This window comes from Arvicola amphibius, chromosome 8 (genome assembly GCF_903992535.2).
Source record: "Arvicola amphibius chromosome 8, mArvAmp1.2, whole genome shotgun sequence".
In the NCBI taxonomy this organism is placed as follows: Eukaryota; Metazoa; Chordata; class Mammalia; order Rodentia; family Cricetidae; genus Arvicola; species Arvicola amphibius.
In genome coordinates, this window is record NC_052054.1 from 115,400,443 (window position 1) to 115,426,568 (window position 26,126).

Consider the following 26,126-nt stretch of genomic DNA (forward strand, 5'->3'; position numbering starts at 1 on the left):
GCAACTGTGGTCTGTGTTGATGTCTGTGGCTCCTGTTACCACTGGAGGTTGAGAGGACAGGGATGCACAGAGCTGGACCCACCTCTCGCTGGCTGCAATGCTAGGGAGAACTGGTCCTACCCCTCTCCTGCGGCAGCACTTGAGAGAGTGGGTCCTGCACCTTGTTTGGGAAGCATTTCAGAGCTAGCCCTGTTGTGGCTCGGGCATAAAAATGTCCCCATAGACCCACAGGAAGTGGCACTATCAGGATGAGTGGCCTTGTTAGAATAGGTGTGGCTTCGTTGGAAGAGGTACGTCACTAGGGGCTGGGCTTTGAAGTCTCAGATGCTCAAGTCTGGCCTAGTGTGTCACCATCACTTCCGGCTGCCTGCAGATCCAGATGTAGAACTCTCAGCTACTTCCCCAGCTCCGTCTCTGCTTGCATGCTGCCCTGCTTCCTGCCACTTATGACAATGGATTGGCTAACCCCTGAACTTTAAGCCAGCCCCAATTAAAAGTTTTCCTTTGTAAGAGTTACAGTGGTCATGGTGTCTCTCCACAGCAATAGAAACCCTGACTTCTGAGGAGTGGATAGTGAAGACACCACTTAGGCCGGGTTCGAGAAAGCCCTCTGTCTATCGATTTCACAGAAAAATGCACCAGGCATAATTTAATCTCAGTTTTCACACCCGGAGCTCAGATAAGGCACTAGTGCCTTAGCCAGACTCCACCAGTCCCCCATGCACCAGGCTGATGACGAGCAGATTCAATCACCCTCCTGCGATTGGCAGCCTTTCTTCAGCTATAGACTGACGGTGGACACATACAGACGCAAGTAGCTTAAGGGAACTTGCTCGTGTTTCTCAATCATACCCCTTTGTATGCATACTTAACACTTTATTTGCCCATATTCCCAAGATGCACATTCTGCTTGTAGTTTATGGTTTAGGAACAACATTGCTATAAGCATGCTCGTACGTGCTTTTGGGTGAACCATGGGTTCTGCTTTTCTAGTGAGTTTATACCCTACAAGTCAAATTGTTGGGTCATAATATGTGGATATACATATATAACAAATATTTCTGAGTGGTTCTCTTCCTCTGCAGGTGGTGTTTAAGAGGGTGCTTCTGCAATGCTAGAGGAATGGCAGTTCTGCAGGGAGGCCTGACCCTGTGGTACCTAAGACAAGAAGACGTTGACTGTGTAGAGCTCGGAGCCAAGCCCCTTTCTTGCTTTTGCTCTTTACACTCAGGAGATTGCCTTTATTACCTGCCGGGCAGATGCATCATTAAACAAGAATTTATGCATCTCCCCAAAGCCTGATGGAGATTCCTCAGGGCAGAGTGCATGGTTCCTCACATGCATACTCATGGTTTTAGGAGCCTCTTGATGGCAAGTGAGTAAGGCTACATCCAGGAAGGCAGTCAGAGGGGTGGAGTAAGGTCAGAAAACCAGATGGAGAACTCAAAAGAAGGTCCCCAAGGACAGCCTGAGAAGACAGGAAGGGGAAGTGAGCTAGTCTTTCTGATCCTAACTGGTAGCTGTAAGCAACTCCCAGCACTTGGGGCTCGCCACTGATAGGCCAATGCTGCACCCAGCTCAGGCCCCAGAGTGGCAAAGATGACTGGCAGGAACAGCACTAGAGCGCAGGTATATGTAGCACACTCTTCGTCCAATATTGCATCTGCTTCAACTACAAGAGGCAGAGTGGCCCCAGCTTCAAGAACAAAGAAAATCAGAAGCTTGCCAGGGAGAGAGGCGATCTGTCCAAATCGGCTGACCTTAGGGACGCTGGAGCTGTTCAGAGATTCTTCCTTGAAGAAACACACCTCAGTGAAGAGTTCTTGGTGCACGGGGGCGATGAGAAGGGTGTAGGCCTCCTGGCCAATGTCACTGCTGTGCGTGCACAGCCTTGGCAGCTGCTTCTAGGGTTACAGCAGGCTCTCCCAGCACCCCAGTTCCAGATGCTCCTGACCAAGCTCTCAGTCAGCAGTCAGAGAACTGTAAGTGCGCAGAGCTTGACCTAAGATGGTGTGGAATGAGCCAGATGGCAACACAATGAAATCTCATTTAAAATTATTCTTTAAATTCTTAACTTGGCTGCCATGTGGCTCCGGGGTTAATAAGGGCAGGTATGATCGTTATGGACTCTCCTGCAAATGAAATTTACCAAAGTCAGTGTTTTCTTGAACTAAATCCACAACGTGTTTTGTTTTTTCTCACCAGTAAGAAAAAAAAAGTCTTTTGAGAGAGGTTTTCATTTTATTAATACACTGTGAGTTGCAAAAAGAAAAATAAAAACAAAGAGTTAGCCATTAAGAAAGAATTACGGTCAGGAAGAGGCTGGGGTGAATCCAGAGTCCACAGAGCTGAGCTCCGGCAGTCCCCTGTCCCTGCTTTATACTGTTAGGGAGGAAGTACCAGCCAGTGTGGAGAGGGGAAAGGCTGACGTCATTCCTCTTTCTCCTGGGTCACTACCTCTCCAAGGGAGCTGTTGAAAACACTAAACGCTGTGGCTAAATTGTCAAGACCTTTTTCCATGCTGCCAGAACTTTGGAACATCCATGTCTCCTGGTCCAGTCCATCAGGAGGCAGCATAGCCATAGACATGATGTCACACCCATTAATGCAGAGAACACTTCTGAGCATGTCGTACGGCTACCATTCAAAGCAGGAAAAGAAAAGAAAACCGGTGGTATACTTAGATTTGAGTGATAATTTATAATATTGGACAGTATAGAAAACCACATATCATTGTATACCTCAAAATAACTGGTGTTGGAGAGTTGGTTGTTTAGAAATGAAAGCTTATGACAAAACCCCAATATCGTTACATGTCACCATCAACATGCATTGATTGTCATACACTCTACCCACGAATATGTGCAAGTATCACGTGTCAGTTTTAAAAAGAAAAATACAATAATCTGTTCATTGCATATATGTATATATATGTATATATACATATAAATATATATATGATCAGTTTTTCTTAAATAAATAAAAGCCTAAATGTCCAACAATGGGTGATTGGTTGGATGACTCTCATAAAATCTCTTACAACTTGTTAAAATTAAATATCTGAGCAAATGTGTTTAAATTAAAATAGCAAAGTAAATATATTTATAAAGACATTAAAATGGCAATGAAATAAACAGATTCACAGAAGCAGTCATAAAAATTGAGAGTAATAAGGATGACAAGTGGCATTTGTGCCCAGAGATCGCTAGCACCACTCTGAATGCTTGATGCAAATTATTAATGCACACAGCGGCCTGTCTTCTGAGGTAAGGAGTAGTAACTCTCTGAGGAGGGAATTAAGCCACAAATGGCTGAAGTGTTCAAAGCACAGCTCCAGTGTTTCCATCTCTAACTTCTTAAACTCAAAGCCTGGTCATGAAAGCACAAGGCACTTTAGGAATGAGAGGCAATGCTACCCCTCATTCAACGGGCTTCATCTTTATTAACTGGTGCTTCCTTCACAAGTATCAATTTATCAGATGTCTCAGGAATCTAGCGTCACTGAGATTGTTATTTTTCTGGAGAATCAAAAATAAAGATTATATACCTCAGTTATACATACACACACATATACACAATATGTATATATATATGTATGTATATATATACATATATATTCTACTATAACACAAGAAAGTGAGTCCTACAAGTTCCATAAGTTAATAAAATCTCTAGTTCTGGGTATGTGAGTCTCCTAGCTTCTCTGAAGCACTCAGTCAACATTAGAGAGTGGAGTCTAAAGATTACCTAGAATCCAGGAATGTTTAAGCACTGAAAGAAACTATTTACTTAAACCTTCAGTTTGTCAACAAGACAACAGAGATCAGGGGCATAGCGTATTTCTTCCAGCACAATGTTCTACTCCTCAGAGAGCCGCATCTAAAAGCACTTTCTTGAAGACTCGGTGGACACTTAGCGCATCTCAGTGATGAGACCTGGAAGGCTGAGTATACAAGGGGCAAGCTGTCGATCACACACAGGTGTGGAATCCATGCCACAAGCAGGCTATGTGGAGAGAGAAAAAGGGAGTTGGGCTTGCTTACGTGTGTAGACAAAACCCAGGGCAGGCAGCACGTATAAAATGCTACAGTCAGACTGGAATATATAAATCAAAACAACTGGGCATAATAATTCAACTATCAACTGCTAGCCCAACAGAAAGACATTTCCTTGGGAGGAAAGGGCAACAGAAAGAAATCTTTGTTATGCATGGTGCTCAAATCTATTGAAAACGTCAAAATAATCTCATTAAAGTGTAACACACTCAAGACAGACACAAAGAGTCCATGCAGTCTTGAAAAAAAAAATCTGTTAAGGAATGTCACTTAATCCTCTCCTTTAGCTGACTTTTTTTTTCTTTCAAATTTGCCTGTAAACTAATACTTACATCATTTTATTTAGGGCAAGGGCCTGTGCCTGCAAACAGTTATTAAAATAAATGTTCTTTCCATGACCCAAAAGGAGCAGTTGGTATTAAATCAAACTTTTCCAGTTTATCTGGTGACAGCCCTTTCAGAAAGCCTCAAGAGGTGACCTGTCGCCTCATTCTTTAATAAGCAGGAGTTTTCTTTTCTGACTCAGAGGTGATAAACAAGGTCACTCTGAACGCAAAAGAAGCATTTACATAAACCAACAGCCTCCAGAATATGCAATTAAAAAAACGAATAGTTAATGAGCCTGCAAAATCATATGCACCCCTTTCTAGAGTAAATCTTACCGGATGATGGGCGATGGAGTTTTCTACGCTTGAATCTCTTTTTTAATTGAGTAAATAAGCTAAGGTAAGAATTAAAGCATAAATTAAAGCATGAGCATGCCCAGTTTGTAGGGGAGTGGGGGATGGAGATGATCCAGGAAAACAAAGGCAAAATTCATTTGGATGGATTTTAAAGTGCCCGTGTCTCCTTTGCATTTAATGTGGCACATATGTGCATACAAGCGCACAAAACAAACTAGCGTTGACCTTGTGGGTCCCCTCTCTTTGGCCTGGATCACTGCACTCGATAGTTCCATTCCTCATCCTACAACCAAGAAGAAACCAACGTAGTGAAGTTAATGAACTTACCGCGCCTTAGTGTGGTAGGTTGCACCATTGGCTCCAACTCTTCTCCCATCCTTGCACTCTTGATTGATGTGTAGCCATGACACTCACTACTTTGGCCAGGCGAGTAGGGGAAGTGTGACAGTATGTCATTTCCAAGACTGGGCTTTCAGACAGCTTAGCTCCCAGCTGCTCTCTCTGCCATAGGCATGCGAAGACTGTGCCCATGCTGGCCTATTGGAAAGTGAGAGTTATGAGAGACTCATAAGGGAGAAACAACCTGGTCATCTTAGAATAACCGAGTCAGCAAAGCCCCTCAGCCAGACCAGTAAAGTAGGAGTGACCCCCCAACCCTGCAGCCCACAGGCTTCTGGGCTAAAATAATGATATAAAAACAATTATGTTGTAGTCTCTTGACAGGATTTAAAATTACCTAAGAGACTGAGGTGTGTGTGTGTGTGTGTGTGTGTGTGTGTGTGTGTGTGTGTTTGTGGAGGGATGTGAGTGTGTGTGTGTTTGTGTCTCTGTGTGTGTTTGTGTGTGGGGTATGTGAGTGTGTGTGTGTTTGTGTGTGGGGTATGTGTGTGTGTTTGTGTATGGGGTGTGTTTGGTGTGTGTGTGTATGTGTGTGTGTGTTTGTGTGTATGTTTGGGGAAGCTTTTCAGGCCTACTCTGTAAGTGAATGGCATCATTTATGATCTGGGGGATTGAATGAAATAAAGGGGAGAAAGGTTGGAATGGCAATGTCTCTCATAGGCTTAAGGCTTAAACAATTGAACAATCGGTTCCCAGTTGGTGGTACTACTAGTGGAGGTTTATGAGGAGGTGTGGGCTTGCTGGAGGAAGTGTTTCAATGGGGTGGACTTTGAGTGCATCCAGTTTTACCTCACATCCAATTCATGTTTGTGGTTAAAGACATGAGCTCTCAGCTTCTGGCTCCCAACACCGTACCTGGGGCTTGCTGCCATGGCTCCCAGAAAGAAGCATGACCAAATGTGCCCTTATCAGTCATTGCCACCAATGCATCAAAGCAGAAACAGAGGTGGGATGTTGGAGGTGGCATTGCCAGGAGACATCTAGTCCACTATGAAACATGTGCATTGGGTCATACACAGAGCACAGTTCCTAAGCCAGGTAAGCGACTTCTACGTGTCCACCAGTAATAGATGACCTATTGGAGTCCTTAACTTTGTCTTGCTTGGCTCTCAGGTCATTTCAATTCTCTTCAGTCGATGCAAAGGGTAACCACTGAGAGTCTAGCCAGCCTGGAACTGATTGTTTTTAATGTACTACACCTTGCCAGGCGCTCATCCACATGCAAATGGAGCCAGGGTATCAGATCTATTCCATATCTCTAGCTTTCCCATATGCCCCACTAATCTTTCGCTATGCAGCAATCCAGCATTCGTAAGGCCTAATTACAGCCAGAACTCCAAGACTCCCTGACAGAAGAGCGTAAGTCACAAATCTAAAATGTCTTCACAGTCTGGACTTATTACTATATCACCCGTCAGAGCCGAAATGAGAGACAATGTGTGGCAAAACGACACCCCTGGTGTTCCCCCTGTGCCTGGTAGAGGGAGGTCACCTCATTTACCTGACAATGTCACTGTGTCCTTTTACTTAACCAACTCTTCTTTCACAAGACAAATCCTCTTAGTGTCTTAAGAGAGCAAATAGCCTATCAGTCCCTGGCAACTTAATGAGAATGTAATCTTGTCCAACAGAAAACGGTTGATAGTCAAAGAATGGCTATGTGGCTGCCTTGTAAATCAAGATCTATTTGGAACACTATAAAACCTTGTTAGAGGGCACTCCGACATATGGATTCAGCTTCTAGAAGGGTCCATGTGTTCCTGCACACTGATAAATGCCTGAGGCAGAACCAGGAAGGACGACGGGAATAGCAAAGTCTGGGAACGAAACATGAATGAGCGGCTCCGAGAAGAAAGCCGATCACAGTGTCCCCTTTGGTTTCAGGATTCAGGTCTCCAACAGAGTGGTAAGTGTTGGGAAGGGACACAGGAGTCCGGCCATCTGGATAGAGCCTAGAGTCCCAAGGACACCACTAGCCACAAGCTACTGCCTCCATCTCACCCACTCTTTCCCATGTGGTCACAATGTGAAAACAGTAGTCCACACTGAGTAATTGATGGTAAAAGAACAAGACGTTTTGGATGAGGAGAAGGTTCAGTTACTAAAGTATTTGTTTCACAAGCATGAGGACACGAGTTCAGATCCCTCATAAAAGACAGACGCCCTGGCACAGGTCTGCAATCTTGGCGCTGGGTAGGCACAAACAGGTGTATCAATAGAGCTCGTTGGCCAGTCAGCATAGCCCCAGGTTCATTGAAAAACCCTGTCTCAAAAAATAAGGTAGAAAGTACTTGAGGAATAAGTCAGACATCAGCCTCTGTCCTACACACACACCCACACCCACACACACCCACACACACACACAGCCACATGCACACAAGAACAAAAAATAATATCCTATCATTCAAGAGGCCTTGGGTTCATCTTCAACACCACAAAAGAATCTCTATTTTCACCATGGGGTGTGACTTTCAACCTTTCCTGAAGCCAGAAATCTGGTTTTCCAGTCCAGCTTCCTGCACCAACACCCACGCCCTCATCTTCCCATCTGTAAAATCTTCACGTGTTGGTTGGCCTTTCAAGTTCGCTCTGGCTCCAGGTCTCCTGCTGCCTTCCTGGCCTCCACCTCCAACATTCCATCAGATTCTACCACTCCTCTCCATGGCTGCGCTCAGACCCAGCTTCAAGGCTTCCTTTCCACAGCCCGTCTTAGGCAATCGAGCTTTATCTCAAGTTGCCATTATCAGTTCACTAACTCATTAACGCACGCCCATAGCAAGAATCTGGAACACGGCTGATGGGCTTACATCCCAACCCTGTTGCTTCTTGTGTGGCCTTGGATAAGCTACTTTATCTCCACTCAAGGAGATGAAATTAATAATCATTTCAAGGTTGGCAGAGTTGGCTGAATCTGGGGCTGGAGAGATGGCTCAGTGGTTAAGAGCCCTGGCTGTCCTTGCAGAGAACTGAGTCTGGTTCTCAGCATCCACATCAGGCAACTCACAGCCACCTGTACCGACATCTCCAGGAGCTCTGACGCTCTCCTCTAGCTCCAACGGGCACCCGCACTCATGTGCGCAACTCTGCACACAGATACACACGCATACACATAATTAAAAATAATGATCTTCAATGCAGTTATGAAGCGTTGACCGTGTTAATGATTTTTATGGCACAGCACCTGGCATAAAAAACACAGTAAAGAGATAATTAAATTTTCTTTTTATTTTTTGGGTTTTACTTCTTCACACATTCTCACTATGTCGTCCAGGAAGTCCTGGAACTCACGGTACAGCCCACACCGGCCTTTAAGTCCCTACCACTTGAAAACAAAATTATGATTTTGATGGTGACTTTCTTACATGGGACAGTGTCAGGAGCTAGCCAAGGCCATTCTCCCTGCCCACGTTGGCCTCTCGACTACGGCAGTCAGTGCTAAGCACAACACTTAGCCTAGCAGATACTCACATAGCAAAGGTGAAAAATCCTGGTCAATTTATGAACGTGAGTGCTGTGTTTTGTTTTCTGTCCCATCGAATTTTCCCCTGTGATTATATTCAGAATGGAAACTTTCTGCCTCTTCAGCTTAACTGTGGTGAATGAGGCCAAATATAAATGTCTGTGTTCACAGGAGAAATATTACCACTTGGAGAAGTTGCATGAATACCTTTCTCAAAATGTCTTCCTCCCAGCTCCCCAAGCTGAGTGCCTCTTAAGGAGTTACATTACAGGGAGCCAGCTATCGTGACCAGCCAGAAAGCGAAAAGTCAACGCTCTTATTTATCCATTGGATTTCCAGATGTTGAGCACGTCTTAGCTTTGCTTGAATGGTATTGACAATTTATGGTTGTCTTTGGAAAATCATTTGATAATGATCCAACTATCTAGAACCTCTTTATTCTATGCCCGTTAAAAGAAAAGAAAGTTATTACCCAGGAAAATTTCCAGACTGCCATAAAAGAAAAGCGATTGCTGCCAAGAAACACCTGCCATAAAACCTCTCCTAACAGCTTCTTACCTTTATGTATCTGTGAAGCGGCCTTTTTAAAACTGAGAAGACACCATCAATCATTTCTTCTTAAGGATAATTGCAAATGTTTAGTGCAGAAATTAAATATTATAAGATGTGAATAAGGTGTGTGGCATTCTAGAATTACGGGTCTACATCTCCCAGAGGAGAAGACAAGAAGCACCAGGGTTGCGGGACCAGTGATGCCACTGACAGTCTGTGGGTCCTTTAGTGACTTTTTTTTGGCCATGAGCCCCTCCTACATCTAACAAAACAAGATGGCCAGAGGTTGTTCCACTGCCTTAGGGAGTTCTTCACAAGTCGAAAACTAAATGTGGGCTTTTGAGATAGCTTGGCATAGAGGCAATTGCCACCCAGCCTGGTGACCAAGTTTGAGCCTCAGGACCCATATGGTAAAAAGAAGAATTGACTCCAAGATGTCCTCTGACCTCCATACTTGTGCCATGGCACAAACTTTTGCATGCACGCGCACGTACATGTACACACACAGACACACACAGACACACACACACACACACACACATACACCCCTACCTCAAACAAATAAAGATGTAATAGAAAAGTTAAATGTGGTGTGAAAGCCAGATGTGTACAAGTCTGTAGCCCCAGTGGGTGGCATCTTGAGGAAGCTGGCAAGTTTGAGGGATTCATGGTGAATTTGGGCCAGTCTGGGTCATAAAATAAGACTCTGTCTCGGATAAACAAACAAATGAAAGGCAAATAAATGTAACATAAAACTACAAAATTATAACCTTTTTAAATAAGAAAACAAGTTGCATGAACAGTTCCATGTTTACACAACATTCAAAGCCATTGTAAAGAAGTAACTGAAATCCGAGTTTGGACTCTAGATCAGTGGTTGCTAAATGACTATCTGAATCTCCAAATGCTTACTTGATAAAAACAAGCTGCTCATACGACCATAAGCTTACCGAGCCAGAATCTCCATACACCTATTGACCAGGAATTTCTATGGTGAACCTAAGAATCTATTTCAGCAAACTCCCCAGGAAAGTCGAATAGATGGGGTCAGGAAAATCCTGGACCAAACGTCTCTGAAGGTCCTCTGCCACAAGAATAAAAAGAAAACAGAGTTATTTATGTGATCATCTTCAGTAGTGTCTGTCCCCCAAACTAATGATGACATAGTCAAATCCTACTCTGCTTCACCCAGACCCAGGCTTATCAATCAGAACATACGGATTAGAGACTGTCACAAACACCAGCATCTCCTCTCTCCCCCTCAGTAGGGATAAAGAGAAAGCTGTTGATGGAAGCGGGGTCCAGTGTTATCCCTCCACCTCTGCCTGCATCCATAATTGCATCCTAAGGGCACCCTGGAGACAGGGTATATTTCAAAGGTGTGTGTGGAGACTGCATTTTTATCCTGAACAATGAGCTATTGATTATTGAAGGGAGACTTTTCATCTTTCCCTCATCCTCCGTTTCTTTCTCTCCCAGAACCCCCAAAACTAATGTCTTTGTTTGTCACAGGCCAGGCCCTGTGCTAGACTCAGGTTACATGCTGGGCTAGTAACACTCACAAGGTTGGTAGGAAAGGTGCCAGGGATGACAGCCTCCCTGCCCCTGAGGGATGAATCTAGAAGGGTACTCAGCTGCAGAGCCCTGAACTAGGGGAATCTGCAGGGGAAAAAAGGACCAAAGAGACATAGATAAGCAGGAACTATGGGGCAAAGAAAGTTAGCAAACCAAGGCCCACAGTGGCATCCCAGAGAATGAGACAAGAGTTGGTAGCATGAGGTATTGCCAAAGAGGCAAATCAATGCCTTGTGAGTGTCCCATTCCATACCTCAGACTTTATCGTGTGATCAAGAGGAAAGCATTAGAGGGTGGGGTGCAGTGAAGAGAAAATAGTCAACAATATCCATCAGCTTGAGGACAGGAAGCCAGCCACACCACATGGCAGTGGCAACATGTTACACGTCACATAGAAGACTGGGGGCACAGCTGCCTTGGTGGACAAAGTTAACAAGGACGAACTAGCCTTTTTACTGAGGGGGACAAATATAACACACTCTATTCCATCTGGTTGGAGGACAGAGTAAGGTCGGGGCTAAGCCGAGATGACCGCACAGCATGAGGTGTGAGAACGAGACTTACAACCACCTTCCGACACGTGGATTCCTGGCCCAGAGATAGGAGCCACTGCTTTAATGTGGCTCACAGATTGGCTCTGTTGCAGAGCAAAGGCAAGAGCACTCCCAGTCCCTATTGCACAGGATCAACGCAGGCAAAAATTAGGACGGCAAAATCAACCCAGTTGGAGCCAAATACAGAGTCAGGCTGAAACCCTGTGCTGCAATGCTCTGGGGAACGGAACTTTTGATGCTTAGAAGTGTGACCCTTCCCCTTTAATGATGGAGCAGTAGCCCCAAATCTGCAATGCCCTTGGAAAGAAAAATAAATAAACCCAGTTGTCCTTGGTTCTCTCAGTTAGCCTGGACCTGATAAAGGTTCACGCTCCCACACTGTACTATGAAAATTAATATGGGAGAAATAAAAGGATTTGAAGGTATTGTCTCAGAATATGAGGGTGGCAGTCCTCCCCATACCCTACCGCAGAGTCTAACAGCATCCTATCTAAGACAAAAGCAAGAGTCCTGCTCCCTCCCCACCCACTCAGGCAGGCATCTCACACCTACTTTCCCAGATGTGTTCCTGGGGTTGATGGAGCACAGCTGGATGCACAATGCTCCCCCTCCCTCCTCATGCAGGTCTTGGGCTTTGCAGACGGTTTCACAAATGGAGGCTGGAGGTTTCTCATGGTGTACATTACGCTCACCCTCAGCCAGAAAAGATGAGCCAAAGGAGTCAGAGACCCCGTGTGACGTCTGAAACAACCCGCCACATGCAGTCTCATACCGTGGCTTCCATAAGATTAATTGTATTTTTCCTGGAACCAAGCTGGAAATCACTCAAAGGGCAATAAATGCTGAAATATGTCTATGCTCTGCCAAAATTTCAGATGAAAAGCCAATAAGGCAATTTTTACCTTATGTACTTGAATGGATTCTACCCCATCCAACCCTCCAAAAATGGATCCTTTCTAATGCAATGAACTAAAGCAACCAGAGAGTTCAAAAACCATGTTCATTTTAGCTTAAAAAATTAAGCTGCTTGGGCCTGCCAATCCATTTGTTGGCATTTGCCATCCCAGAGACTCCATAGCCCACATCTCCTAGTTAAATCTTGGGAAGGAATACTGTGTGGACAATGTGGAACCTCTGAAGTTTGCCCTGTGTCATAGGGGAGAGGCCACTAATATAAAGACTGGAATAACAGGGAACCTGTTAGCCACAACTACCTCTGGATTTTCCAGACATTACAGAGGTTGACATAAAATCTCATCCTGGCATGGAATGAAAGCCCTTGGGGTTTCCCTCAAGTCAAGTAATAATAATAACCTGTGCCCTTTGTGTATAAAGAAATTTATGGGTTATGAAGAATGTTCATACATCATCATCTTTATCCTCCCAACACACACAGTTAGTTGGGTATTCTTAATGTCACCATGATGGTGAGGCAACTAAGGACCCCATGCTTTCAACAGGCTTATAAAAATTCCTTAGAACAGACAGTCACACGTGTGAAGATGGGTAAATACACGGCTGTATTAACAAATGACCATGATGGGGATCTGAGTCAAAATTCAGCAAACTCCAAATGGAATAATTTGAACTTAGTAGGTGGTACTGTTGGTACTGCTGGTGGTGGTGGTTATGCTGCTGCTGCTGCTGCTGCTGCTGCTGCTGCTGCTGCTGCTGCTGCTGCTGCTGCTGCTTGTGGTAGTGGTGGTGTTGCTGCTGCTGGTGGTAGTGTTGCTGGTGGTGGTGCCGCTGCTGGTGGTGGTGCTGGTCTTTGGTACTAAGGACTTAAAATTAGACCCTGTAAGTGCTAGACAAGCATTCTTCCAATAATCTACACCTCCACACCTTAGGAGGTTGCATAAGATGCTGTTTCTAAAAGCGGGGAATCAGACACAAAGATAGGACACAAAGGATACTTTGGTACTCTGTTATTAGCAATGTGACTGCTGCATTTTTAGGTCTAAGTGGATGCCAAAATGTGGGGAGAATAAAACAAAAGAAACAGGGCCCTTCCCAGTTGTCATCAGAGAGGTGCCATCCAGCAACTGATGGAGACAAATGCAAAGACCCGCTGCCCAACATATGCTGAGATTAGGAATCCTGTGGAGGAAGAGGTGAAAGGAGTATTGGAGCCAGAGTTTTCAAGGATACCACAGGAAGGCTCACACAATCCGACTAACTTGGGCTCCTAGGAGCTCACAGAGACTGAGCTGAGAACCAGGGGGCCTGCATGAGGCGGACTTCTGCATAGATGTTACACTTGTGTAGGTTGGTCCTCTTATGGGACTCCCAACAGCAGGAACAGGGGCTGCTTCCTTTTGCTGGCTTTTGGGACCCTGCTCATACTGGGTTGCCTTGCCCAGCCTTAATACATGGGGAGGTGCTTAGTCTTACTGCAACTTGATATGCCACATCTTATTGATACTCATGGAAGACCTGCCCTTTCCTGGGTGGAAACAGAAGAGGGGTGGCTGAAGGGCTGGAGGGGGTGGAATGGGGAAGAGGGACTGAGAGGAGACGATTGGGGGTGGGGTGGCTGCAGCCGGGATGTGAAATAAATAGATGAATAAAAGAAAAAAGCAAAGAAAGGGGGTCCTTGAGTCCTGTGACCTTCATTACGGCAGTCAGTGACCTGGGAAACAGCTGCATCAGTTTTCTGGGCCCTTGTTTTAGCCAGGTCACACATGTGTTATTATATCAAATACCCAAGAAAACCAATTTATAAAGCCCAGTTGTGTGTTTTGTTCTGTTTTGGCAATTTGACCCATTGGTTGTCCCTGTTGGTTTGGGCCTGTGGACAGGCAGCGCCTCCTGGAGGAAGCTCACGGCTGACCTCCCCATGACCTGAGAGCAACTGATGGAAGAGGAAGACCCCAGGGCCCTACAATCTCCTTTGATGACTTGTTCTCGGTGCTCTAGCAGCCTCCAATTGTGGTCTTTTTCTTAAATATTCTGCTGTCTCCCAACAGTGTCATCTGGAAAAAAATAAGCTTTGACATGTGGGTCTTGGGGGGGGGGGGGGCACACGAGACCTAATCTAGAACAAACTGCCTCTCAGAGTGTAAGGGAATAAAGAGCAACTGAGGTAAATCACACACCTGAGCATCTAGGAGCAAAGAGTAGGAGAGAGAAAGGAAAACGAACTAGAGAGGAAAATGGCACGCAAAGATAACCAGGTGTCTTAAATGTCCAGGCCATTTCCCTAACGGCAGCTGCTGTGCACTCAGGAGCACTGACCTATGGAAGCAGACTCTGGCTGACCCTCAGAGTGTTGAAGATTGTACTCCAGCAGCAGACATTTTCCAAGTTCTTGACATCCCAAGACCACAGAAGAACGCTACTGGCCTCCCCATTACACATTCAGAAGTCCAAACTCACTGATCTCAATGATTTACAGGAAAAGCTTGTGAGGTTTCTTTTGGGGAAGACAAGTGTTTTGTTTTGTTGAGGCAGGATCTTCTGTAGCCCAGGCTAGCTTCAAACTTTATGTGTAGCTCAGGATGACTTTGAACTTCAGATCCTCGTGTTTGATCTCTCAAGAGCGAAGATTATTGCCAGCATCTACCATACCCAGTTTTATACCATGCTAGAGATTAAGCATCTATTAAAATCCCTGTCTTAAGCAGGAAGACGTCAAGTCCCAGGGAATTTAAGTAGCTTGACCAAGATCAAACAGCTAAATAGCAAACTGGGACATGAATGAAGATTTTTGGGGGAGCTTATTAAAAGACAAAGAAATGGGTCATGTTTGTTTGAGAAAACCACAGAATAGAAATCACCAGTGCTTATTTGTGCTTAATGGTGATGTCTCCCATTGAGTATTGTTGTGTCGTTGTTGTTTTGGTTTGGTATTGATTTTTATTGATCTTTACCTACATTTTTCTCTGATCCCCTTCTGCCTCTACCTCCCCCCCTTCAACTCCACCCCAAGGTCACCATGCTCCCAATATACTCAGGAGATCTTGTCTTTTTCTACTTCCCATGTAGATTAGATCTATGTAAGTCTCTCTTAGGCTCCTCATTGTTGTCTAAGTTCTCTGGGATTGTGATTTGTAGGCTGATTTTCTTTGCTTTATGTTTAAAAACCACTTATGAGTAAGTACATGCTATAATTGTCTTTCTATGTCTGGGTTACCTCACTCAGAATAATGTATTCTAGCTCCATCCATTTGCTTGCAAAACTCAAGATATCATTATTTTTCTGCTGTGCAGTACTCCATTGTGTAAATATACTACATTTTCCTTATCCATTCTTCAGTCGAGGGGCATTTAGGTTGTTTCCAGGTTCTGACTATGACAAACAATGCTGCTATGAGCATAGTTGAGCACATGTCCTTGTGGCATGACTGAGCATCCTTTGGATATATACCCAAAAGTGGTATTACTGGGTCTTGAGAAAGATTGTTTCCTAATTTTCTGAGAAATCACCACACTGACATCCAAAGGGGCTATACTAGCTTGCATTCCCACCAGCAATGCAGAAGTGTTCCCTTTTCTCCACAATCTCTCCAGCATAAGTTGTCATCAGTGTTTTTGATCTTGGCCATTCTTACAGGTGTAAGATGGAATCTCAGAGTTGTTTTGATTTGCATTTCTCTGACGACTAAGGATGTTGAGCATTTCCTTAAGTATCTTTCAGCCATTTTAGATTCCTCTGTTGAGAGTTCCCTGTTTAGGTCTGTACTCCATTTTTTATTGGATTATTTGTTCTTTTGATGACCAATTTCTTGAGTTCTTTGTATATTTTGGAGATCAGACCTCTGTCTGATGTGGGTTTAGTGAAGATCTTTTCCCAATCTGTAAACTGTCATTCTGTCCTGTTGACTGTATCCTTTCCTTTACAGAAGTTTTCAGTTTCAGGAGGTCCCATTTATTAATTGTTTCTCTCAGTGTCTGTGCTGCTGGGGTTATATTTAGGAAATTGCCTCCTGTGCCAATACATTCAAGTGTACTTCCTACTTTCTCTTCTATAAGGTTCAGTGTGGCTGGCTTTATGTTAAGGTCTTTGATCCATTTGGACTTGAGTTTTGTGCATGGTAATAGATATGGGTCTATTTTCATTCCTCTACATGTTGATATCCAGTTATTCCAGGACTACTTGTTAAATATGCTTTCTTTTTTCCATTTCATATTTTTGCTTCTTTGTCAAAAATCAGGTATTCAAATGTGTGTTGATTAATATCCGGGTCTTCTATTCAGTTCCATTGGTCCTCATGTCTGTCCTTACACCAGTACAAGACTGTTTCCAGTACTGTAGCTTTGTAGTAGAGTTTGAACTCAGGGATTGTGATGCCTCCAGAAGTTCTTTTATTGTACAGGATTGTTTTGGCTATCCTGGGGTTTTTACTTTTCCACGTGAAGTTGCGTATTGTTCTTTCAAGGTCTGTGAAGAATTTTGCTGGGGTTGGTTTGGTTTTTCAAGATAGCATTTACCTGTGTACCTCTAGCTACCTGGAACTTGCTCTACAGACCTTGAACTCAGAGTTCCACCTGCCTCTGGGATGCTAAGATTAAAGGTGCATGTCATACTGCTCAAAATCCCATAGCAGAAGTATCTTCTACTATGCCAATACCTTCTATGTGTAGATGGACACCTACCAGTTCTCCATAATGACAGAATGTGTATTCTGATCATATGCCCATGAGAAGGGCAAGAAAATTGGTGAATACTCAGTTTCTGCTCAAGAAGGAAAGATGGCTGGCTCTTCCCGAATTCTTCAATCCCACAGCCTATGCCTAGGCAGTAGGAGTGGAGGTCCAATGACGGATCTAAATGAGCCTCTACTGAAATCCTTTATTTTATTCAGAACATGTTGAGAATAAAATGCAATACAAATGCTTCTAATTGCCATGGACAGGCTAGCACAAACCGAGATGAAAACCTCACAAGAGACCCAGTCTCCAAAGTCAGCTTCTCTCTTCATTTCAAGAGCACATGATAGTTAACAAGCCAATATGGTTCCTGCTCTTATTGACTCTCTGGTCTGTGGAATGCAGTGCTATGGCTTTGAGCATGAAATGACCCTCCCCCCCCCCACACACACACAGGCTCATAGGTCCCACTGTTTTGGAAGGTGTGGGAATTTTAGGGATTGAGGCTACAGAGGAGGAAGTCATTCACTATTAATGAGATGCCACATGAAGAACATCTGTCCATGACCCACGTCCTCTTCTGGCCAGTTAGAAATATCACCACATGCTCCTACCACCTGATATTTCTGCCTTGCCTTGGTCCCAAACCAAAGAATCCATAGGTCAGAAACAGTTTTTCCTCCTTCAAAGTCATTTTTATGTGGCATTCTGTGGCAGTGATGGAAAAAAATAAAATAAAATAAAATAATGACTGACCCGGGCAGCAAGATTATTCAAAGCAGATCTCTTTCAGGCTCTCCGGGGTCACCCCTTCCCATCTGACTCCACTGCCAGAGTTTCCTTGTCTCCTTGCAAAGGCTACTACTGTACATTAAGATTCCATTTCACAGTGGGGTGAAAGGAGAAGATGTATCTTAATTTACCCGGTGTTCTGCCTACCTAGCTTATTTAGATTTTCAGCCTGCTGAGAAGGAATTGGTCCTTCTTAATGATCAGTTCAAGACTTGCGCCTGTTGCTGACACTGGACCGTATTCTAGCCCTGGTTAAAATCAGGGACAGCATTTGGCCAGGCAGCTGAGTGTAGCCGACCCTCACTGGCCCTCCGCTGTCACTTAATCTTCTGCCTAGCAAAGTCAAGAAAATGGGACTTGTAATGTGATTACATCTGAACCTAGGGAATGTCACTCCTTGAATTCCAACTCCCAGTTTTAATGCATTTTGGCATGGGTGAGCTTCCATATCTCTAGCCTGACACCCAAGCTTTGCAGCTCCTACAGTTTCCAGAGCTTACCAGTTCTCAGCTGCCTACCTTCCACAAATTATTAGAAATTAATTTGACTTGGTTCAGCATTATCTGACAACTGCACTGACCCCCCATGAACCTTTCTGACTAATTTACATCCCCGCCATGAGGCTTAATGTCTACGATGCCCGCGCACATTATTTTAAGCTCATGCCAATTATAATTTTTAATATAGCCTGAACATCATGCTGTTACTTAGCAAAAAAGGTCACTCCAATAAATAATAATATCCTGTGAGCCTATTGATAGCCTCAATTCCTTTTCTTGGAGATGGAGAGAGAGAGTAGAGAGACCTTTCCAAGCTCCTACTAATGTTTGAACTATTGACAAGGAACTACTAACTCCAACTCCTCTAATGCAGGCAAGTTCACTGCCATAGCCTGTTCATCCTGCTTCTCCCCACTACAGCTGCTCAAGAGTGAATGAGTGGAACTGTCTAGATGCATCTCTTCCAACTGCTCCTCTTCACTGCCCCTTATACTGGAACAACAGCAGAAAACCTGGTTAATTACAGATCCAAAGGGATCCAGAAATTTCAAGCTTAAATTGGCAGAGATGTTTTATTTCAGAAGTCAAGGGTTGAACATCCTTCCAGGGACGTCCAACTTCTTGATATCAAAGCACCCTGGAGTAACTGTACAATAAAGTTACCAGAAGACTCAAACCAAACAATGTCAACAACAGCAACAACAAACAAACAAACAAACAAAAACCTTAAAATGAAAGTCTCCTATTTTAAGTAACTTTACAGTTTTGTGTTGGGCCACATTCATAACTGTCCTCAGCTATGTGTGGCCCAGAGGCTGCTGGTTGGGCTAGCCTCTGTCTCTTCAAAAGTGACATTAATGTGCTGCATAAGTCTGTCTTTAGTGGACAGGCCCAGAAGTAATGGGGTCTAAGATTTTCATGATACAGCTTGACTCCCTTGGACTCCATTAAAGTCTCTCACTCACTGCAACATCCTCTCTCAATTGAGGGTGAAAACACACTTCCTCCCCATGTAATGGGAAGCTGAAAGTTATCCATACTCAGGGATGTCCAGAAACTGTGAAGTTCAGTATAAATATGGAATTCCTGTAATGAGCCCTCAGAAAAGACCAGGCATATCTTCACAGAGCTGGCAAGTCTCTAGCGGAGGAAAATTCCAGCACTCTTTCAGTTCTCTTCCCAATGGCCAGGAGATTGCCCTGGAGTTCAGTCTCAGGTGAAAGAAGAGTGAGTCCCAGCTTAGTCTTTCTCCATCAAGACCTTCCATCGGTTGCAGCCAGACAAGAATTTTTCGTCTAGGATTTGATATATTTGAGTCTTTGCAGGTACATGTGGTTATTTCTCTCTCTCTCTCTCTCTCTCTCTCTCTCTCTCTCTCTCTCTCTCTCTCTCTCGCTACCTCCCTCTCCCTCTCTCTCTCACACACAGAGAGAGAGAAAGAGAGAGAGAGACTCCATACTTTCAACTCTATAGAAGCCAAGTTCAATGCTCTTCATTCAAATTAACCCATCATCAAGTACCAAATCCAGCCTTACAGGTTCACTTCTAACCTGATGACCTAGGCACCATCACTATCCCCATCTTATAAAGAGAAACTGAAGAACAGAAGTACTCTGTATTATTTGCTTAGTGTGCATCAGGGATGAGATATATGAACAACGATTCTCCCTTCAAAACACCATGCATTTAGCCAACCATGGCCTCTAGTTCCTTTGACTTGTAGAATACAACGAAACCACTCTCATAGATCCATTTTACGGGTGTCTTAGTACTTCTGTTGCTGCGGCTGAACACCATGCCCAAAAGGCAAGGTGGGGAGAAAAGGGCTGACTTCAGCATTGCTGTTGTATAGCTGTCGGAAGTCAAGAAAGGAACTCAAACAAGGCAGGATCCTGGAGGCAGGAACTGACGCAGAGGCCATAGATGAGAGTGGCTGACTGGCTTGCTTCCCATGGCTTGCTCAGAACCCATGACCTGCAGCCTAAGGAAGGCACCACCCACCATGGGGCTGGGTCTTCCCCCACAGTTGGTTCTCAAGGAAGCATTTCCTCAGCTGAGGCTCCTTCCTCTGACGACTCTAGTTCGTGTCAAGTTGACACACAAAACAACCCAGGACAATGGGCCATAGTGGAAATTTTTAAAAGATCCTGAGTTCCACAGAAAACTGCAAGATAAAGTTATGGGAGGTCTTGCCCTTTCTCTCTGATCGCCCACAATGCATCTTGGCAAGTGGGTCCTGGTGAAGTCTCATTCCTTGACCAGTTTTCCCTCTTAAAGAACTAGCCTTCACGTCATAATTCTGCCCACATTGCAAATTCCATCTGACACTAAACTGGATATCCAAACAACAACAGCAATAACAACAACAACAACAACGTGGACACACAAAATACCCTTGTCAGAATCTGAATCTGTGTTCCGGGGCCATGAGCATGTCCACGGGTTAAAAACACTAACTGGAAAGTATATTAACACCGCTGAATTCATCTCTAATAATTATCATTCCACCTCATTCCTACGGACTAAATGAAAATGAAGCTTTCAATTAGGCTGATTTCTTTCCAGACCAGTGCTTCTCATAGCAAGATAGAAGGTCGAGGAACTGTTGAGAAGGAACCCAAGTGGTGTCGTTTCCACAAACCCCTGCAGGCCCTCTCAGATTCACTCTCAGCCCTGACCCACCAGCCTCTATTCAGCTGCTAGGCCTGGTGACTAGAGGGCCACATGGATAGGAGGTGCCACTGTGCAGGGGAATGCCCCTCCATTATTTCATCTGAATTAGAAATCATTTGCAATTCTCTTCCTATGCCAGAGTACCCCAGGGCCCCTTCAATGACAGCTGTTAGAAGCTACCTTCCACATCCAGGCTTCTGCCACACTTGGAATCAGAGTAGAGACCCACCGGCCTCTGGTTCACCCTCCAGCAGGAAATTGCTTCCTGCACTCATCCATGGGACAGAAGCCAGCCGCAGCATCAGAGCCATAAAAAGGCCAAAGGCAAGCAGCCATCCTCTCGGATATAATCCTCTTTAGAATCTCTGCTTCTCCCTGCTGCTCCCTTTCTCTGCCAGGTTATATTCCTATTTAACTTGATTTCTAAAATGTGGGTGTGCCCCTGTACCTCAGTGATTTGCGTGTTTTCTTAATCTTTACCTTACCCTCAGCCCCCAGCATAGGGAAGGTGTCTTGGAACAAGTCTCCTTGCTCTCCGCTTGTCATGCACTTATTTATCAATATTTGTTCAAAGCATTTCAATGTGTGCAATGTTGAAGATAGGAGCGAATAAAATACCTGTGTATTTGAGGAAGTGAGATGTTGTAAAGGAGCAAGATATGTAAACTACTCATTGTAGTGCATGCTTGAGCTTCTTTAACACTCCAGAATTACACAGAGGAAGGTAAGACAAACTGGAGCAGAATGGGAACACCTACAAAGAGGAATAAGAGAAGGGGAACTATTGTTCTAGAGTCTAAGGACTAGGGTTGGGAGAGTTCCAGATAGAAACATCGGTAAAATCCAAGGCAAAAGACTGTGGAAGGCTAGGTGGGCTCAGGAGACTGCAGCAAGTTCTTCAGCCTCTGAATGTTGGGTGTATACAGAACATGGCACGTGAAGAAACATGAAAGTAGACCAACAATGGGAGCCAGGTTTTAGAGAGCTCTGCATGAACCCTTGGTGACTTTATCTGGCAGTATAAGTAGTTAACGAATTTTAAGATGTACAATATCTTGAACATGCACTGCTGCATCTCAGGAAAAGAGGTATTAGATTGAACCTTTAAAAACTCAACAGTGTTCTGTCCCCCTTTGACCCACAGATGTTGAGATCCCATGGCCAAGGTAGTGCCATTCTTATCATCGTTTGAGAGGCAGGGGAATTACAGCATCTTCATGTTTTACCCAGTGGTTCATAGCTACTAAGTAAGGAGTGGTTCCAAACCCATGTGCTTTCAGAGGAGGGGTTAAATTTTAGATAAGAAATGAGAAGACCTCAAGGAAGCAAGAGTGGGCCATGCTGGTTTCCTAGAGCAGGGCATCATCAAAATAGAAAAGAAGCAAGTCAAATATCATCAAGCAAGAAGATACCCAGTATGCCCTAGGAACCCAGGAGAGCCAGTGTGACTGGCCCAGAGAGAAGAGTTGAGAAAATGGCAGAAGATGGAATTGGAGCTATTACATAACATGAGATTAGGTCCAGCCTTATAGCCCAGTGAGTCGGGAGAATGAACACAGAGAAGAACTAACTTGAAAATGGTATTAAAAATGTAATAGGAGAGTCAAAACTATAAAAGTACAGAGGAAAACTTTATGTCATTACTCAGGACAGTGATTTCTTGGATATGAACCCCAAAGCACATGAAACAAAAGAAAAAAACAAACAAATTTTAGTTGCATCAAACTAAATGTCTTCATAACATAGGAAACAACCGACCAAGCAAACAGACAACCCACAGTCTGGGAGAAAGGATTTACAAACTACACTCTAGATGAGGGACTGATATCTAAAACATGTAAGGAATCCAAATTGTTCAGAGGTGATGAAATAACCACACTTTAAGAAATGAGTAAAGGTTTGTACTTACATTTCTCAAAAGAGAACAGTCAGTCGCCTGGCAGATCCATTTAAAAACTGCTTAGCATACATATCCAAGCAGAAGAGGAACTGAAATTATACTGAGGAGTCACCTCACCTGATAGATTTGCTAAAATTGAAACTATGAAAGATAAAAAGTGGTGCTGAGAACCGGAAGAAGGATGCACTCCACGTGCTATAGATCGGTGCCGCCATTTGGAAGACCAGTCTGGAGGCTTCTCAAGAAAACTACAACTGGAAACATGGTGCAATCCACGCCTCGCACTATCCTGAGGTATAAAATCGGTGTGTTTGGGCTGGAAACAAAAGTCTGCCCTCTTTGTTCACATCTGCAAGCTCTGAACTAGCAAGGTGAGGAGCTGCTCCCTGCTCGTCCACCATCCCTAGTGGATGCTGAGACCGAAACAAACAACCCCAGAGAGAATATCATGCCACAAACAGTATAACGCCACTTCTAAAACTTGCCCCCTTCCGCTCCCAGCTTCCGTTTAGCTTTCTTTCCAGTCTGAAAATGACAGCCCCTTAGTCACTCTTGTGTTGTTATTGTTGTTTTTAAGAATTTCAAACAATGTTTTGCTCATATTTTTCCTCTCCCCCAACTTCTCCCAGACTACCCTCCTTCACCCCAACATTGCTCCCTCCTTATCCACCCAATTTCATGTTCTTTCTCTCAGAAAGGAAAGAAGGAAGAAAGGAAGGGAGGGGAAGAGGAGAGAAGAGACGAGCCAAGAGGAGACGAGACAGAACAGTACAGAAACTGACACGGAGTCTCATGTATTGGTCTCCTCCTGCTCATGGAGCCTGCCTAAAGTGTGTCGGATATACCCAGCCCCGCTCCACTGAAGAAAAGTAATTTCCCCTCTTCCAACAGCTACGAATTGCAAACAGACTCTTGGCTAAGGGAGGGACTTCATGTCTGCTTCCCTTTGTCCATACTGAGACTTTGTCTGGCTTGAGTTTGCCTAGGTCTTGTGCTTGTTGTCACAGTCTCTGAGTTTATACATGAACCAGCCCTGTGCTGTGTCTGGGAAACACAGTTTCCTTGAGCCCATCCACCACCTCTGGCTCTTAGAATCTTTCCACTTCCTCTTTTTTTTTTTTTTTTTTTTTTTTTTGGTTTTTCGAGACAGGGTTTCTCTGTAGCTTTGGAGCCTGTCCTGGAACTAGCTCTTGTAGACCAGGCTGGTCTCGAACTCACAGAGATCCACCTGCCTCTGCCTCCCGAGTGCTGGGATTAAAGGCGTGCGCCACCACCGCCCAGCTTCCACTTCCTCTTCTGCATAGATCCCTGAGCCTTCAGGAGGGAGTGTAATAAAGACATCCGTTTAGAGCAGAGTCTAGCATTCTCTGCACATAGCCCGGTTGTGGGGCTCTGTGCTAGCTACCATTTCCTGCAAGAAGCAACTTCTCAAATGAGGATTGGTACCCTGATATATGGGTATAACAATATGACATTGGGAGGCACATTATCACATTCCTTTAGCCAAATATTGGTAGGTTTGCCCCTACGGCCCATGACCTATCTAGTCACTTCTGGGATCCATGTTTCCCTGCACAGTGTTCTGCTCTCAGAAGCACATTCTCTTCTGGATCTTTTACAAAAGAAAATCAGACAATTCACTGAGCACCAAGTCAAACATCTACATGTTGATTGTGAACACAGATACATGGAATACAGGCATGAATGCGTTCCATATGTTTCCTGGAAGAATATGGCTCTACCAGAACCAGAGGGCATCCAATATTAAGCACACACATGGATTTCGCATAACAGTCTGCCCATGGCTTTGATTTCTGAGAGAAATTAACATTTTAGTCTATGTAAATAATCTTTGCCATCAAAAGAAACAGAAGGGAAATTATTTTTTCCCCTGCAACAGAATTTGTCTCCTTCTGGTTAGTAAGCGCCAGTTAAGGGCAAGAGAAAAATTCTTCCACAGCCTCAAACAGTCACCTTGGCTCGACCTTGGTTAGAATCTGGATCAGCTGACAGCTGTGCTCTGGCGACCTAAGTCTCCCCCTGTGTAGGGGAATGAGCCAGCCTCTCTGAAGGAGGCCATATCGCTTTCACGTTCACTTTCAGTGATGCGCGCAGAGCAAGGGCAGGAAGCTGTCACTACAGCAGGTGGCTCTTTCCTGTCACTCCCCAGGAATGATGGATCTGCTGAGCTTTTGTTTGATATTCTGGAGGCTTCCACGAACCATTATGTGATCACGTTGCCTTGTACATGTGTTAAGATGTGCCGTGCACTGTCAGGTGTGAGCAACTTCTTTGAATCTGCTCCCACCCTCTGCGATCAGGTGGGAAAGACAAAGATTTTGTTGATTTTCTGAAACTACCCTAGTGTGGCTCTGATAGCTCCTCTTCAGAAGAGTTGGCAAAACCCAAGGGATCTGGTTTGGCTGTCAATCTTTACCTAGGAAGTTGACTCAGAAACAAAGCAGAAACCACTTCCTCCTCAGAACCAATAGAGACATATATCATCCCTGGAGAAATGATTTCAGAAGTTGATGATGTTGGGGCTGTTGTTTTCCTATGAAACTAACATCCACATCTATGGCAGCCTATGGCAGTTATCTGGTTAAAAATCATCTGATGTGTGATCATGATACTAGTAAATACTGCCAGCTTATTTGTGGAGTACCACAAAGTGGCTCAGTCCTAACTCCAAGACAAGCTTGGGGAAGCAGGCAAATGGGGGATCCCACTACCTAGTTCAGTGTGCCAAGTGTCTGATCCATGATAGTTCCTGACAATCTGCACTTCTGTACTTCCCTCATTTGAAAATGAAGAAATGAAGCCATCAGTGCAAATAGCATTAGCTACACAAGACAAGAGTCGAAGACAGAGGAGCGTTCAGTTTGGAAATACCCTGGGGTAGGGATAAAGAATGAGAAAAGGCTGCTGGGGCTGGCACAGAATGATTCCTAAGGCACACTAAACCCTGTAAAAATGGAAAAATCCGGCCCTATTTATCTTTTTTAAAAGACAGATCAATGTAAACTGAGAATTGCCACATGTTCATGGGTAAACTATTATAAATGTATATGTGTAACATACCTCTCCACTCTTAGAGTTAGTTGTGAAAAGTACATTTACACATCACACTGCTGTAGTGTGAATTGTTCCTTGATGACTGGGGTACATTGAGGGAGGAGTCTTCTCTTCGTCCAGAGTTCTTTGTTTTCTACAGAGAGGAAGCACTATATGAATGTCTTAGTTGGGGCTTCTATTGCTGTGATGAAACTCCATGACCAAAGCAGTGTGAGGAGAAAAGGGTTTGTCTGACTTACATGTCCACACTGTTGTTCATTATTGAAGAAAGTCAGGGCAAAAACTCAAAGAGGGCAAGAATGGTAAGCAGGAGCTGATA

The 26,126-nt window shown here is 44.3% G+C and overlaps 1 protein-coding gene across 1 annotated transcript; it reads left to right on the forward strand.

The window, feature by feature from the left end:
- Window positions 1-248: 248 nt before the first annotated feature.
- Window positions 249-2,006, forward strand: LOC121677298 (mitochondrial import receptor subunit TOM20 homolog). The gene is made up of 2 exons (XM_042055626.1): window positions 249-290; window positions 1,623-2,006. Exons 1-2 carry the CDS (start codon window positions 249-251, stop codon window positions 2,004-2,006), a joined length of 426 nt encoding a protein of 141 aa, XP_041911560.1.
- The last annotated feature ends 24,120 nt before the right edge of the window (window positions 2,007-26,126 follow it).

What these genes read in the sequence shown, in the direction of transcription:
- LOC121677298 (XM_042055626.1), top strand. Translation starts at nt 249, where the DNA reads ATGAGTGGCCTTGTTAGAATAGGTGTGGCTTCGTTGGAAGAG. An exon ending in GTGTGGCTTCGTTGGAAGAG is followed by an intron (nt 291 to 1,622) that starts GTACGTCACTAG and finishes GAACAGCACTAG; the next exon opens with AGCGCAGGTATATGTAGCAC.